At 34.2% G+C, this 16,561-nt stretch overlaps 3 protein-coding genes across 3 annotated transcripts; 2 read left to right on the top strand and 1 right to left on the bottom strand.

Moving 5' to 3' along the window:
* Window positions 1–50: 50 nt before the first annotated feature.
* LOC144443798 (uncharacterized) lies at window positions 51–2,046 on the bottom strand. The gene is made up of 4 exons (XM_078133344.1): window positions 1,892–2,046; window positions 1,437–1,477; window positions 1,059–1,188; window positions 51–502 (listed from the first exon to the last, which is right to left on the bottom strand). The coding sequence occupies exons 1-4, from the start codon at window positions 1,979–1,981 to the stop codon at window positions 401–403; spliced, it is 363 nt and encodes a 120-aa protein (XP_077989470.1). The 5' UTR covers window positions 1,982–2,046; the 3' UTR covers window positions 51–400.
* Window positions 2,047–2,465: 419 nt separating this feature from the next.
* LOC144443265 (arylsulfatase B-like) lies at window positions 2,466–10,137 on the top strand. The gene is made up of 7 exons (XM_078132698.1): window positions 2,466–2,727; window positions 2,922–3,108; window positions 4,153–4,328; window positions 5,317–5,524; window positions 6,040–6,289; window positions 7,007–7,179; window positions 7,745–10,137. Exons 1-7 carry the CDS (start codon window positions 2,470–2,472, stop codon window positions 8,008–8,010), a joined length of 1,518 nt encoding a protein of 505 aa, XP_077988824.1. The 5' UTR covers window positions 2,466–2,469; the 3' UTR covers window positions 8,011–10,137.
* A 489-nt stretch (window positions 10,138–10,626) lies between these two features.
* LOC144443794 (uncharacterized) lies at window positions 10,627–16,297 on the top strand. The gene is made up of 5 exons (XM_078133339.1): window positions 10,627–10,841; window positions 11,603–11,744; window positions 13,004–13,585; window positions 14,475–14,618; window positions 15,949–16,297. Exons 1-5 carry the CDS (start codon window positions 10,638–10,640, stop codon window positions 16,203–16,205), a joined length of 1,329 nt encoding a protein of 442 aa, XP_077989465.1. The 5' UTR covers window positions 10,627–10,637; the 3' UTR covers window positions 16,206–16,297.
* The last annotated feature ends 264 nt before the right edge of the window (window positions 16,298–16,561 follow it).

The following is a 16,561-nucleotide window of genomic DNA, read 5'->3' as shown; positions in this document are numbered from 1 at the left end:
CAATCAACACTATGACAATTAAATTCTTTAATATACTTTTAATACTGCAGAAAATACTGAAACGTAAGTCAAAATGGTGGAATACAATACTGGAAAAATTGCTGATGAAAATACTGAGCTATGCAGTGTATGAAGTGTAATTGGAAGATCAGCACACATTAAATAATACAGAACAGAAATAAATTTGTACAAGTAGACATTTTAAATCTTCCTATCACCAATATTTTGTTATGCACCTTTCAAAATCATGAAATTTAAGGATATATAAAGTTAATATGCAACAACTGCAAAATTGTAAAATTATTCTTTGGGGACTTATATACAACTTTTGGTATCCAAGAAAAGTTGTTTTAAGGCAAAGTGTAATGATATTGATTAATAGTGTTCTAAATCAAGTGCTTCACGTCCTCTTGACGTAAAATGTTTTACCCTGTGCATGTAACTCCTGCTCATAGAGGGCGCTATCACGTTGTAAAAGTTGTCGCAAGGCTGCTCGTCTCACCTGAAATGGGAATATGACATGGAATTGAAGTAGAGCATGGCATGATACATGTATGTTGTATATGTAAAACTTTAGGAGACCAAAATTGCAATCAAATCAATATATGGCCATGGTTCTTGTAAGTGCTACTTTGGGTGTTTTTCAGTTACTTTGAAAACAAACTGACCAAATAACAATGAAAACGGGAACAAGTTGCCATTGTGTGTAGGTATTCATTCATGTGAGCTAATACGTAGTAAGATAAAACCTAATATGGCAATTACATCTAATTCTACAAACTGTCCACTGGGTTTATTCAATCAATATATATATGCATTCATGTACACAGGTTTAGGTATATCTGTTCTTATGAAGAATGTGTAACTCTGGAAACAGAGACAGGGAAATAGGTAGAACTGGTATAGTTTCCCCATACACTGTACATAATTTTGTTTGGGAACCCTCGTAAAGTGACAGGGGAACATAGGTAAATTTTACCCACCTTACCACTCTATGAAAAAACAGTGATTATAAATTATTATCACTGTTTACTAAAATGGTAAGGGTAGTTGCATACCTCCACTAAAGCCTTTCCATGTAATTTTGTTTCTTTTTTCATTATATCAATGTTGTCTTTAAGCTTTCGTCTATGACTTGCTTCCTCTAAGTTTTCATTCCATACTGCCTTCTGATTGACATCTTCTTCACTGAAAAGTATAACAATGAAACCATTGTATTCCACATCATTTCAGATCATACTGTCAAATCTGATGCTGACTAAACAATACTTGTCTGGCTAATAGAAGTGCAACCCTACTCATTTAACAGGTGCAGTTCAGTTATTATTACATGTTACAAGATTATAAAACTCTGAAAAAATGCCATTTTCTTTGTCTGATTACATTGCCAATGAAAACAGAGATCTATGGATATTAAGGATCTACAGGAAACTTACTGTTTTAGAATCCCTTCTCTCTCGGCCATTACCTCATCATACTATGGTCAAAAAGAAAAACAAAAGTTTAGAGTACATCATCACATACAGAAGATATTCAATAATCTTTTCACAGTGTATGCTTTGAACTACAAGACATCTGACACTGCACTGCAGTAGATATCTCATTGCATCATGTGATTGTAATTTGTATTCATTATGAATGTATTCATTAATAATATATTTCCATCTTTCCATTTGGTAACCCGGTAATGCTAAATGAAAATATCTTAATTGTATGGACACATCTGGTAACGAGACCTCATTGCACTGCAATGGTTCGTGTACATGCCTTCAGAGTGCGTGTACACTGTACGCCTACTCGCGTAAATTACATGTAAACAGTAAAGGCTTCTGATCTCAGTGAACCTCTTGCCGACATCGACAGCAACACTGCATGCAGTATGTATTCTTACCTTTATCCTTTCTTGTTGACGGGATAAAGCTTTCAGCAGGCTCTTTCGCTCTCCCATCGCTTCAATTCTATACGATGTCGCTTCACTCATGGTTCACACCTTTCACAAAATATCCTAATACGTTCCACTAGTACTACAGTTCGACCTCCTTAGAGTTATTTTGGAAAATACAGGAAGTTTCAAAGTTAACACCACATTACTTCTGTTATTCGTCCGCTCATTAATATAGTACCAGAAGATAATGTATGGATATATAAAAATTCTGTCACTCACGATGTACACCGTATTTATATAATTTCTTTGATTTATATTCTCTTAACTGGACGTAGTTTTTATAGAAATGTAGCATTTTGTAAAAACATTTCTTTTCGCGTATGATACTTTTCTATTTACAGCTAAAAGTCTTGTTGCTATGAGATTATCGCCCTCCATCGATGTAGTAGACTTATCTAGCAGACTTTCGTTTTTCATTTGATTATCGCCCTCAACACGGAAGCGATGGCGCTCTCAACATGAACAAATTCGGTCATATGATTTTCGGTCATATGTACTAATTGCCTCGACGAACACTAAATGCAATGGCTTTCTTGACTCTATGTTCTGTGTTGTTTTTCTTTCTTACATGTAATTTCGTTCATGTTACTACCTCACTACCTCCTAACATAGTACTGATCATAGCAGACGATTATGGCTGGCGAGACATTGGCTACCACGAGTCTGTTATTAAAACACCAAACCTGGATAGCATGGCAAGCAATGGGGTGAAGTTGCAGAATTACTACGTACAGCCTATTTGTACGCCCACCAGAAGTCAGCTGATGAGTGGACGATACCAAGTAGGTGATCGCAGCACGATTTCTTTTGAAACAAATTGGTAGTTATTGATCTTGTAATTTGTAAAATATATGAACTTTTAATTTTTATCCCAATATTATTACAATGTAATACCTTTGATCATGTGATAGATGGACAATGGTTTGGATGATAAATTCATTTTTTTCCTGATTTTGCTGTAAAATTGTTCTTGTAGATTCATACAGGTCTGCAACATGGCATAATATGGCCATGCCAAGCAAACTGTCTACCAGTGAATGAAGTTACTTTAGCAGACAAAATGAAAGAATCAGGTTATAAAACACACATTGTGGGCAAATGGCATCTAGGCATGTATAAAGAACAATGTCTGCCAACTCACAGAGGATTTGATACATTTTTTGGTAAGTATAGTATTGCAAACTCTCATGTAAGCCTAGCTGCAATAATTGTTGCGTTTGCTGTGATTTTGAGGGTTTTTCTGCTGTTTTGTGCTTTTTGTTGTTCCGATGTTTAACTAGAAGCAAACACTGGAACGACAAAAAGCACAAAAACAGCAGAAGAAATCCTCAACATCACAGCAAACACTAAAATTATTGCAGCTAATGTAAGCCAAGATGAATGCACTTGAACAAAAAATATCGGATTTATACACTGGTTGTGTAATGTGTATATATATATACTCCATGTCCTACAGTACTCAAAATATGAGTGACTCTTACATTCGTAATAACCAACGTTATTTTTCTCCATTTTCATAAATCATGCTTGTGAAAGTATAATGCGTATCATTCCCAATAATTTTCTTCTTTCAACTGGAACAAACGCCCATAAGACTTTTGTCACTACTTGTCCTTTATTCAAGTCCTGTTAGGTCACTCCTATTTTTCTTTGCTGAATAGAAAAATATTGTGGAATAATATCTAATGATCTCTTTTGGCAAATATACAACTTAATGTAAAAAAAATAGTGGCTGCATAGTTGATTTGGACACTATTTAGTACTAGATGTATGGAAATGTAAGATTTATATGCCATTTTGAAATAAGCCATCTTTTTTCTATTTCACTTATTTTGTTGCCATGGTAACCACAGATCGCCATCACAATCTACTCATTTTTCCATGTTTCATAGGCAATACTTCCGCAAAGGTTCATCTAAAAAGTACAATCTGATTAAAATTTGATGTAGGAATACGGCTCAGTTCTTTATTTACCTCTATTAACTTCATATCAGTACTAATATCGAAAACAAGTAACATATAACACAAGGGAAATACAAGTAAGTAATCGCGTCGTATACCTACATCAGATTTTAATCAAATCGAGGTTCAGTAATGCATTGTATTGTGTCTATGTTAGAATAAAATACTATTCACTTATATAGCTTGTGACTAAAAATTTGATGTGCCTTTATTTATTGTTTTCACATTTCTTTGTAATATTGTAGGTTATCTAACTGGCAGTGAAGACTACTACACTCATAACAGAAGTTATAACAATTTCAAAGGTATGGATTTTAGGGATGGTATGAAGACAGTTGAACCAGACTATAATGGACAGTACTCCACATTTGTATTTGCCAAGAGAGCTATAGATATCATCAACAATCATGACCCAACCTCAGTAAGTACTAAGTATTTGAAAAGTGTGTATTCTAAATAAAAAATGACAGTTTGCAATGACATAGGCTGGGCTCAATGGACAAAATACATTGTTTTGTCTCGATATGCTTTTGACAGGGACTGCTGTGATTCCATCTTCAACAATACTGCATGCTGAAATTGAAGAGCCCAGCTATCTCCCTCTCTTCATTTTATATACAATATTTATGGATAACAGAGTTCAATAAGAAATATTTTCATGTTTTTCTCAAAAATGACGACTAAACCACTTGACAGCCTGACTGACCATTGACCTTTGACCTGGCCACTTATTTTCATGCAAGTCATAGCATGTCACTGTCACATACTTTGTGCATTGCAGTGCACTTTCAAATGTGATGGTACATTTTCAACAGTGGCATGTACAAACATTTCTACTGACTGGAGTTAAAAAAGTAATATTATATGAATCATTAAAAAATATGACCTCATTTTAATCATTGCATGCAGGTGACCAATTTTGTTTCTATTGCATCATGACCTAGTTATGTTTTCAATCTTTCACACAAACTACGTAGTCATTTGTAGATCATTTTGGTGTTTGGTATTTTGATTGTTTAATATAATTAACCCGTTTGCATCCTTTTCTGACACCTTGGTTTTCAAATAAAACCAACCTCCAATCTCACTGTACTGTGAGAGTCACACTTGTGCTTTTCTATATAATTATGGCTGTTGACAGTGTTATATGATTTATGTTACATATTTGAAATACTTGTTTCATTTTGTTCACCTATTCACACTCACATGGTGAGAAGTTGAATGAGATTACATGCACACCAAACACTGTTCTGTTTGAACCTGATTGCAATCACTTATTGTTCAAGATATTACCAATTTATTAAATGTATTACCTTGATATGTTCCCTGTTATTTCATCGTATCTTTTCCGATATTGTTCTCTCCTAAATAATTATATTCTGTTAACTTGTCACATCTTTGTTTTTCAGCCCCTATTTCTATATGTACCATTCCAAGCTGTCCACGCCCCTCTACAAGTTCCTGCAAAGTATGAAAAGCCATACACCCATATCAAAGACAAAAAACGACGATTGTATGCTGGAATGGTTACATGTATGGATGAAGCTGTTGGTAACATAACCCAAGCCTTACAAGATAACGGAATGATCAATAATACAGTTATTGTCTTTTCAACAGGTTAGTTATTATTATTCTTCCCTAGGGGCAACCTTTTTTATTTTTTCTATATATTTGTCAAATGATGGGTCACTCAGTGATATGTATACATATATTATGTATGACCAAAAATATTCTTGATATGATCTTGGTAGATCAGATGTCTTATGCAGGTTATTATGCACTAGTAGTTAAGACTAACTATAGAATTTGTTATTCTGGTGAGAACTGTCGACCAAGACATATCATGCTGCCACCTAGTGGTCAGTTGTAACTATGGAATTTCTTATTCTGATGATTGTTGACCAAGACAGATTGAAAGCTCAAAGCCATAAAACTCCAAACTGTAATGTGTATGTACACACACACACACACGCACGCACACACACACACACACACACACACACACACACACACACACACACACACACACACACACACACACACACACACACACACACACACACACACACACACACACACACACAGAGTGGATATTCTGCAATGTGCTCATTAATTTATATACTAACTTGTAGATAATGGTGGACAAGTAGCTGAAGGTGGAAACAATTGGCCTTTAAGAGGTTGGAAGGGCTCACTCTGGGAAGGTGGTATGCATGGGGTTGGATTTGTACACAGTCCACTCCTGAATAGTTCAGTGATAGGTACTGTGAGTCAAGAATTGATGCATGTAACTGACTGGTTCCCAACATTTGTACACTTGGCTGGTGGTTCGTTGAATGGTACCAAACCATTAGATGGTTATAATCAATGGAACACAATCAAGTATGTAATCATAGTCTTGGCACACCTTTCATTAATCTATGACAAACAATGCAAATCATATTTCTGTAACTGAAATGTCTGAAAAAATTAACTAATATTGAAAACATTACTCGGCACATAAAGTGACATTTCCAACTTCACTAATTTTGACATTTTTCCGTCAAATTTAACATCAATTTGATAACAAAATATTTTTTGTGTTGAGTTAATGCTAATATGAAGAAAGAGTTTCAGATTTAGTGATTTACAATGCCAAAAGACATGATATATTTTTATTTGATATTGAAAACTTTTAATTATGAAGAGATCTTTCATAAAGTGGCAGTTTATATGCATGGTCTGATGGGTTTTGAATTTTCTGGCTTCTGGTACATCTCTTGAGTGAACTAGATTCAATAACAAACTGGATAATTTCAGTTTTTGTGGGGAAAAGTGATTTTCACAAATGATCTCGATACCAAGCAATATACATGTACTATGATTTCCATTGTAACCACTGAGCTCTGTATGATCTTGCTAGGGAACTTCCACTACATTCATGTTAACAGACTGAACTTAGGCAGAAGTAATGTTCAGATCTTGCTAGGGAACATCCACTACATTTACATTAACGGACTGAACTAAGCAATGTATCCTTTCTCTTTAAGGAGAGATGTGTATGAAACAAAATACAGTGATTTCTGAGAATTTCACATTTTGCTCTTACTTTCTCAATAGCCAAGGTGCTGTATCACCAAGAAAAGAAATCTTACACAACATTGATCCATTGACACCATCACCTCTACAACAAAACAATGTAGAATGGCAGTTTGCAAGTAGTGATACTTATAATGCTACAGTCAGAGCTGCACTGAGAGTTGGTGACTGGAAGTTGATAACTGGTGATCCAGGTATAGTATTATATTATCGTACTATATATGGTCTCAATGTCCATTTCTCCTGTAATGTGGTTAATTACTCCATTTGTATGATAGGTCAGCTGTTGTATTGGGAAGCAAACATGGACACAACCTCAAATTATTGCTAACACATGTTTATATAAGCTACCAATGGATACACTGACAGTAGAGTGATGTCCCTGATAAGAAGTTCTCCACACATTCAACCTCATTCTGTGTTCCACTACCTTCATTACATGGTGTTTATAACCACTTAACCAAAGCACCGTGATTCAACCACTGTTCAATCTAGCATTGAATCACAATAGTTTTTTCAGTGTTTCTGTCTAATCTTACATGGAGTTAGCCAATGACTTGCTTCCATAGTATTAGCATAACTTTATGTTTTGAGGAGATATTGCTGTAGGTATGATGTTATGAACTTCTATAGATTGCCAGCTACTTCCAGGATCATATTTCATACACAAATTAACATCACATGTGTGTGGTTTATAGATATTTTACATATTTATTGCTTCAAATTTAACTTCTTCTCGGGTTTCTATTGATATTGTAGGCAAGGGTAGTTGGGTACCTCCACCAGAATCTGGATTGCCTACCGTATATCCAACAGATGTTACTGGCAAAATGATTTGGTTGTTCAATATAGCAGAAGACCCCAATGAAGAGAAAGATCTATCCCTGTTTAGACCAGATAAGGTTGATGAACTTTTAGACAGAATGCAAGAATATTTTAAATCAAGCGTACCAGTTGATTATCCAAAGAATGATCCAAGATGTAATCCTGCAAAATTAGGAGATGCTTGGGGACCATGGGAATAATAGACCAAGTATTATCTTAAAGACATATATATTTGTATCCCAGTCATAGATATGTAAGCTGTGAATATATTTTATTATTTTGTTAGTTGTTAACAAGGACACTAATATACGTCAGCTTGTAGTTTACACCCTATTTCTTCATCAAACTATGTAAAATGTCAAAGACGAATCTGTATAACAGTTGGAGCTGTGATGGTTTTAAGGTGGGAATTTATTTTCTGATTTTGTAATTTGTTACCAAATATTGACTTCAATTTTCACCACAGTCACTTTTCATCAAGATGTTCTCTGTATATGATTTTATTCATATTGTGCAAGTATCACATATTGAAACAGGGAATATTATAATCAGAATCAAACAAAAAAGTTGAGAAATACCTAAGTTTAGAAATACATTTGTAATTGTATCAACTTAGCAAATATACCTGGCTGGTATTTTAACAGAAATGAAAGACATAGGTTAATTACACCATGCACCATGTAAGATTTAGTTGAATTATACTAAATAGATCTTTGTGAACATAATTAAAAAGGAACTACGTAATTTATCATGTATGGTGTCCAATTGATGAGTGAGACTTCAAATGCAACCAAGAAGTATTCTACATTGGAAGACATAGTCCCCAACATACTATGTGTTATGGTACTAATTGATGACTGTAATGGTTCAACAATCTTATTAGAAAGGTTAGTACTTAAATATATTAGTATACACAATTTGAATAGTGCCCTATTAACATAATGTCGAGTTATTTTAGCAAATTTAAATGACAGATGGCCTACAATGTCATTGGCACTATTTTTTTAAATTAGAAAATATGCCAATTTGTCAGTCAGTCACTTAACATCACACACACACACACACACACACATACATACACATGCATGCATGCACATGTACACACACACGCATGCACAAATCATGAGTAGTGGACAATTAACCAAGAAAAACAATGCAACAATGAATGTTCATTGACACTGGATTAGGTAGGACTGAAAATTTCAACTCAGAATTCGAATAATTTTGGTCCCAAAGTTTTGATTATATCTCATTAGCATTGTTACAACGCTGACCATGCAGAAGACTTCAGGATGGTTAGGATGCAGACATCAGCAAAAAATTGGGATTATTTTCAAAGACATGAATTTTTGATTTTGTAAATAGAGAATTGCATTTTAAGTAAGATGATAGTTGTTATATACACAGCATACAAATACAGCATATTATTAATATTATGTGTACCAGAGATTACTTGCACCTGTGAAATGCCGAAAAAAAAAAAATAAGCCATGTACAAACTAGTTTAAAAGAACACAGGGGAAAGCAGGTATGTAATTGATTCATTGATCGATTGATTTATTTATTCATTGATTATATGGTTAATTGAATGAATAATCGATTGCATGATTATTTTTTGTGGTTAAAGATAACTTATTTTTTGTGTGATTTGCGATGGCAATCATCACGGAATGCGGTTGAGTGTATTTTTATGTCAAAACATGTCACTGTGCGGGTATAGTTTAATTAATTTCTGGCCACTTCTCCATGTACTTCTCCAACTCTTTGCTCTCGTTCAACAGTAATTAATTTTTTTGTTAATTGTGAATAAACATTGAAATAAATTTGCTGGCACTGTTAACGGTAGTTCAGCCAATGTGATATCTCAATGTCTTGACTTCTGTATCATCTGTATTTCCTTTGAATTGGCACGCTTCCGATGTGTGTTATATCGAGTACATGAATAGAATAGAATACTGACCACCTTAAAATACTTCAAATGACAATTTTGCCAGTTATTCAAAACTTCATACTTCAATATAGAATTGTACCCCTTGGGAATCAGCTCAGTCAGGACATTAGTAGATATGCAGAGAATGTGTCATTTAAATCGTTGCTTTCATTATTTTATTACCAGAAGTTTGTATATTCTTTTGAAACTACTGTCTTTTGTACATGGTCTTCTGATTGTAAATGTTATGAGTGCAAAATTGTTTGACATCAATTAATGTGTATTAATTTCAGTTGTACATTCACTTTGATGATTTATTTCAGAACTGATGTGGTTTTTTTTGGTTGGACACTAGTAGAGGTGCTTGGCACCTGTTTGTCCATTCTCTTTATTCTATTACAGGCTGTCTTTTGTTAATATGTCGTTGTTTTGTATTTTTATTGTTTGCTGTCGCTAGTGGTTTTGTCGTTTTATTTTAAATGTTACTTTTTTTATTAGTGTGGTAATGAATAAATTACATGTAAAAAAAATATAGAATAGATGGAAATAGTTTTTGGTCAAATTTGCATATACGGTACGGTATAAAGACGGAGCAATAAATAACAGTCTAATTATTTTTCTTTCTCGAAATGGGTCTTCAGAAATCGTAGTATATTTATTTGCAATACATTTGATGATACCTGCATGGCCCGGGTTTAGCGTTGTTTTTTCTCAGTGACATGACTAATGACTTCCAAGTGAAATCATATTTTATCAAGAGGTGAAATGATTCGGTTTCTTTTTTTACGTCATTTCAAAGTATGAATTCGTGAATGTGTGAGGGCGCCCCTCACTGAGTACACTGAGATCAAGGTGCAATATTTCGATTTCCCTAGTAGACCTTTTCTGATTGTAGTAATGATTGCACTGATATGTGCAGTCATCAATGTTACTGTTAAATTCAGATATTTGCACTTTATCAGAAACATGGCAAGCAAGGACATGTATCTCTATGATGTCTGTTTTGTTGGTGCTGGAATGATTGGATCTGCAGCAGCTCGTCATGCAACTCTAATAGCACCAGGTTCGAAATTCTGTCTTGTTGGACCCAAAGAACCAAAGGTACGTACTGAATGTAAAGTACGTACTGAATGTATTTTAAACATGGATCTATATGTATGTAACCCCAGCCCCGTCATGTCAGTTTCATGCTTGCTCACGATTTAGACATTTTTTGAAAGTTCTGTGTATTCAGGGTACGAAGGCAATCGTTTTCAAAGGTAACTAGAGCGTGTTTTTCATATCAATAGTACACATCAAATTGGTTCCGTAAAGATCCCAAACCTGTCACGGATTGTGTATGCTTCCGGATAGCTAAAAATGTGTTGTGCTGTACTACGTGCAGCTATATAAATGACGAATGTCCAGGTACATGCCATAGACAGCGTTGCATATACCTTCAAACATTCTTGTCCTCAAAGGTTGTTGACAAATACCATACCAAAACAAAACACAACACAACACAACGCAACAATATGTCAAATCAGGTTACTGAAAATAATGAATCATAAGCTTATAATACGATCAAATAGTTTTGAATGTATATACTATATACTCGGAGAATTTTATCATAGTTTTCTAAATTCAAATTCAAAGTGTGATCAGGAGAGGGTATTATTATCACCTTCACATGTTTTTTAAAATAGGACAAGATAACACTTTAGTACGTGAATTTAAAAAAATTCCCGAGGCCATGAGTGGGAGAACCCACTTTGCACTGTGACAACAAAGATGGATTGGCATGCAGGGATGAACATTTTTTTCAAATTATCACAAACTGTGCTATGATATTATTGCAACTATTTTTGTTTCTCAATCTGTAGGACAAAAATCAATGTGTTCATGGAATCTTTGGAGCTCACTATGATGAAGGTCGAATCACCAGGTCAACAGCCCTGGACCCTGTATCAGCGAAACTTTCAAAAAGATCTGTTGCAAGATACAGAGAACTTGAGCACAGAACAGGTAGTTTTTAGAACAACTGAACCAAGGTTCAGTAGTGCTATAGGGATTGCCGAGCGTCTGTCTGTCTGTCTGTCTGTCTGTCTGTCTGTCTGTCTGTGTGTGTGTGTGTATACGTGTGTGTGTGTGTGTGTGTGTGTGTGTGTGTGTGTGTGTGTGTGTGAACAACATAAAGTCAAAAAAAAAAAAACACGCTGAATCGATTGCCATGATATTTGGTGGGTCCATTACCTTAGGTGTCTAGTTGAAAATTGTTCAAATCAAAATGACCTTACCACCGGTTTGTGTTTTGGGTCAAAAAATGTGTTTTTTGGTCAAAAAACTTAAACTCAAAAACTACTGGGCAGATTGGGCTGAAACTTGGATGAAACATTCTTCAGGGATCATTTAATATAAAGGCCCGAACAGAAAACTTGCAAATTCTTATCTAGCTAAACTAGTCAACCATCGTGACATCCACTAGTACTGAATATTGTGCTAAATTTTATTTTCTACAATACCCATTACCATGTGTAGAACTTAGTGATGCTGATGTGAATTTAAAACTCATTTATTTGAATAAAGGCGTGTTCTCACATTAAATAAAAAAATGATCATCAGTTTACAAAAAAAAAATTATTTTTTTATTTTTTAAATTTCTTTTGTAAAGTTTGGTTGAGATGTTTGTAGGGTTGTTCTGACTTTGAATTATGGAAAACAAGTTGACTTCATCCATGCATGAGATTAAAATTGTGAGTTTTACTCAAAAAGATGTAGCACCTGGTAGATGGAGCTGAAAGTTAAAGGATACTATAAAGGTGCCAAGGTGAAGATGTAGTTCAAGACATCTTAACACAACTATATTTAGCAACAGGAATAAGTCAACATCAATTTTATAATTTTTGGAAATGTACAAAACTGAATAGTCAACATTTTTTAGAACCAGAATATAAATGAGCACTCATCTGTGGTTTTAAACCATTGTATTAAAGTAAACTTTTGTTCCACAGGTACTACAAATTTCAAGTTTGTGTTTGGAACGATATACTGCAGTTATATTCTTTGGTAAAAATTCAAAGATTATCACCAAAGAAAACCCACATAATATTGCTTTGTGACACCTGGATATTTTTAGTCACTGATCATTTTAAAAGGATGTAAAGTTCTCTGTTAGTGTGCAATTATAATTTCTCATCAGAGTAGTTGGACAGGGTGTTTATTTTGTGGAGTCTAAATGTTTTTAACATTTCTCTCTTCAAATTTCCTGTTTTCCTAATTTTTAGGTGTACCATTTTTCAGTGAAGTTGGCGTTGCAATAATTGCAAATCAAGATGACCAGTACCTGGAAAAGTCTGTTGAAAATGCTAACTTTGAGAAAGAGAATTTTTTGTTTGTTAGAAAGGATGAATTAACAAAGAAATATTCTTTTATGTCAATAAAAGAGAATGAAATTGCTGTTCTTCAGACAAAAAAAGCTGGCCATGTAAGTGCTAGGGCACAAATTGTGGCACAACAGACTGCTGCTCATCTACAGGGCTGTGACATCATTGATGATGTAGTAGATCAGGTGACAGAAACTAACCAATCAGATGGTTCCAAATGTATGAAAGCAATAACAGCCAAAGGTCAGGTCATCTATGCCAGGAGAGTGCTTCTGACAACTGGAGCTTTCACAGGATTCAGAGACCTGCTTCCACATGGAAAAGAACTAGATGTTGCTCTCATAACACAGACAGTTGCATTTGCTGAACTGACCAATGAGGATGCAAGGAGATTAAGAAACATGCCCTGTGTGACTCTGAAACGGAATAACACTGACAACAGAATTGATGCCTATATCTTGCCTCCTATCAAGTACCCAAATGGTATTTATAATGTGGTCATTTTCTAAGTATTTATTGATAGCAGAAAAAGTGAAATAGTTGTAGATAATACATCTCTGAAATGTAGTCAAATCTAAAGTATCATATTACAATGTTCATTTACCGGATATCTTGATAAGTCAAAATAAAGTCTGAGAAATTAAAAAAAAATACAACTATCATGATGTTGAGTATAAAGTTGGTCTCAGATTCAGAATCAGATTCATGTTGGAGGACAACATGAGGCCAGCCTCATATTGAGCCTCAAGATTCAGATTCTTTATACTCATTAATGAATAGCCCAATGCCAATGCATTATTTTTATCCATCAACTTTATTAGTTCATAATTATGAGACAATATTCTGGACAAAATTAGTCGCATTGCAGTTACATTAAAAAAGAATGTAAATATTTTATCCTGATCTACATTTGCTTTCATGTTTTCTATTTTGTTTTTCCATTGTGTTTGAAGTTTATTCCAATGAGATCCTGTAGCAGTCACAAAATATTTTCATCATGTAATTAGTATTATGAAAGTTGAATGACTAGATTCTATTAGTTAATGTGTAACCTTTCACTTTTCAGAAATTGTTGATGTGGGTGAATAAAGATTCAGCTCAATTTGATTCATTTCAATTCAGTTCAATTAAAACAAAACATATAAATACAGAAAGGATTATTTTTTAAATGTTTGTTGTTGTTTGTTTGGTTTGTTTGTTTGTTTGTTTGTTTGTTTGTTTGTTTATAATTTTGACTTGAGTGCTAAAGATGTACCCTTTAAACACATAGCATTATTGAGATATGCGTGTTTGTTAAAGTACTGTTCTAACAAAAATTATGATGTGAGTGATCCCCGAATAATTTAAAGCAATTATTATGATTTACTTTTAGGGAAATACTACCTAAAGATTGGACATGGTGCAGACTTTGAAAGAGAACTTCACACTGCTGCTGAGGTTGCTGATTGGTATAAGACAGAGGGTGATAAATCTGCATGTCAACCTCTACTTGAGTTATTGTTTGACCTGGTCAAAGGTTAGGACCACTTCTCAGTCTTCCATATAAGGATGGTCATGTGACAATAAGACAGAGGGTGATAAATCTGCATGTCAACCTCTACTTGAGGTATTGTTTGACCTGGTCAAAGGTTAGGACCACTTCTCAGTCTTCCATATAAGGATAGTCATGTGACTATGACAGAGGGTGATAAATCTGCATGTCAACCTCTACTTGATTTATTGTTTGACCTGGTCAAAGATGATTGAAAAACAGACTATTTTTGTCTTTAGTACACTTGTGTTGATCACTAGCAGCTGCTATCAACTTTCATATGGTTTTGGAGCTGATAAAATACCTCCTCTATGACTTACTCAGCTTTGAAATCTTGTAAAGAAGCTGTACTTCGCTTGATGTGTTTTCAGCCATTTTTTGGATTTCCTGAAAATCTTTAATAAATTAATGTCATAATTTTTACCCTAATTGAATTCATATTTGTTTCACTAGAAAAAGAAAAAAAAATTATACAATCGTTGAAAACAGCTGGTAAAACAATTCTGGTCAGGGCCATGGAAACAGTACCCTAGGAAATAATCAAAGTCCATGGAGCAGACATCTTTTTCTCTTGACTCATTGTATTTGTTAAAACAAGAGAAATTTGGTAAAAATGATGTCATAAGATGAGCCTCATGCTCTTGTTATGACATTGTAACCCAATTTCTCTTGTGAGCAATATAGATTTTAACTAATGTCTGGAACTGAGATTGTTAGCCTTTAATCTGTTCACTTTCTTTTTGTATAATTAGATGTTATTCCCGATATTTGTCATCGTTCAGCCAAGGAAAATATGAGTGACCTAAGGGGTCTTTGTCACTATGAGTTGCTACCTTACGAGCCTTGAGTATTTTCCAGCTGAATGAAGATAAAATTGGAGAATAACATAAATATACCAGTGCCAGTAATAGCAAAGAAATATCGGGGAAGTGACATAGACACACATTGTTGTGTCATAGATGCGTGTTGTCATGACAAAGAACGACCAGAGTATATATTCCATATTTATGTTTGAAATGGCTTGTGCCTGGTATACAGTATGAGTAGTATGACATTGGATTTTAATCTCTTTCAGACTTTCTTATTTATTGTTCTTTTTCACAAATTTATTTTATAAATTTCCCACAGGGATAAATACAGTATATTATGAAATGATTTTCATATAAAAGTGTTATCAATGTAAATTTTGACAAACAAATGATATTTCAAGATGCTTAGTTCAGAAGAAAAACAAGTATATGTATCACCAAGTACTTCATTTTCAGTCAGTAATCTACTCCATCCTAACAGAGCCAAATAATTCTATATTTTACAGATGTGAAACCAGTATCAACAAAGACAGATTGTTGTGTCACAACAAATACACCTACAGGACAACTGTATTGTGATATGGTTACACCAACACTAGGAATAACTACTGGTGGTTGTGGTGTTGCAGCCAGATCAGCTGATGAAATTGGTAGAATGGCGGCCAGAATGATTATTGCTGGATGCTGGGATCATGATCTACCTAGAGACAATTTCAGAGTTAGATTTAAAATGAAACAAACGACTACAAATTGTAGTAAATGAAATCTAATTACAACTTGTATGCCACCAGATCATTTGATGAATTCACTAGAATGGCAGCCAGAATATGTATTGTTGGATGCTTATATTCTACCCAGAGAAAATTTCAGAGTTAGATTTTACATGAAACCAAACATATCAATAATGGCCAAATTGTGGGATTTCTACTCTTATCATATCTTATCTCCACAGAAGAACTTTTTAAAGTGGCCCAAGCTGAGTTAATATAAGCTTTCACAATTTTGGGTCTTATCACAGGGGGCAGCGAGCATGTAACTGATTGATCGATCGATCAGTTGATTTATTGATTGATTGATTTATTATTTGGTTGAATGATTGATCGATTGAATGATCAATTT

This window comes from Glandiceps talaboti, chromosome 12 (genome assembly GCF_964340395.1).
Source record: "Glandiceps talaboti chromosome 12, keGlaTala1.1, whole genome shotgun sequence".
Lineage (NCBI taxonomy): Eukaryota > Metazoa > Hemichordata > Enteropneusta > Spengelidae > Glandiceps > Glandiceps talaboti.
This window is presented reverse-complemented; position numbering and strand designations above follow the sequence as displayed.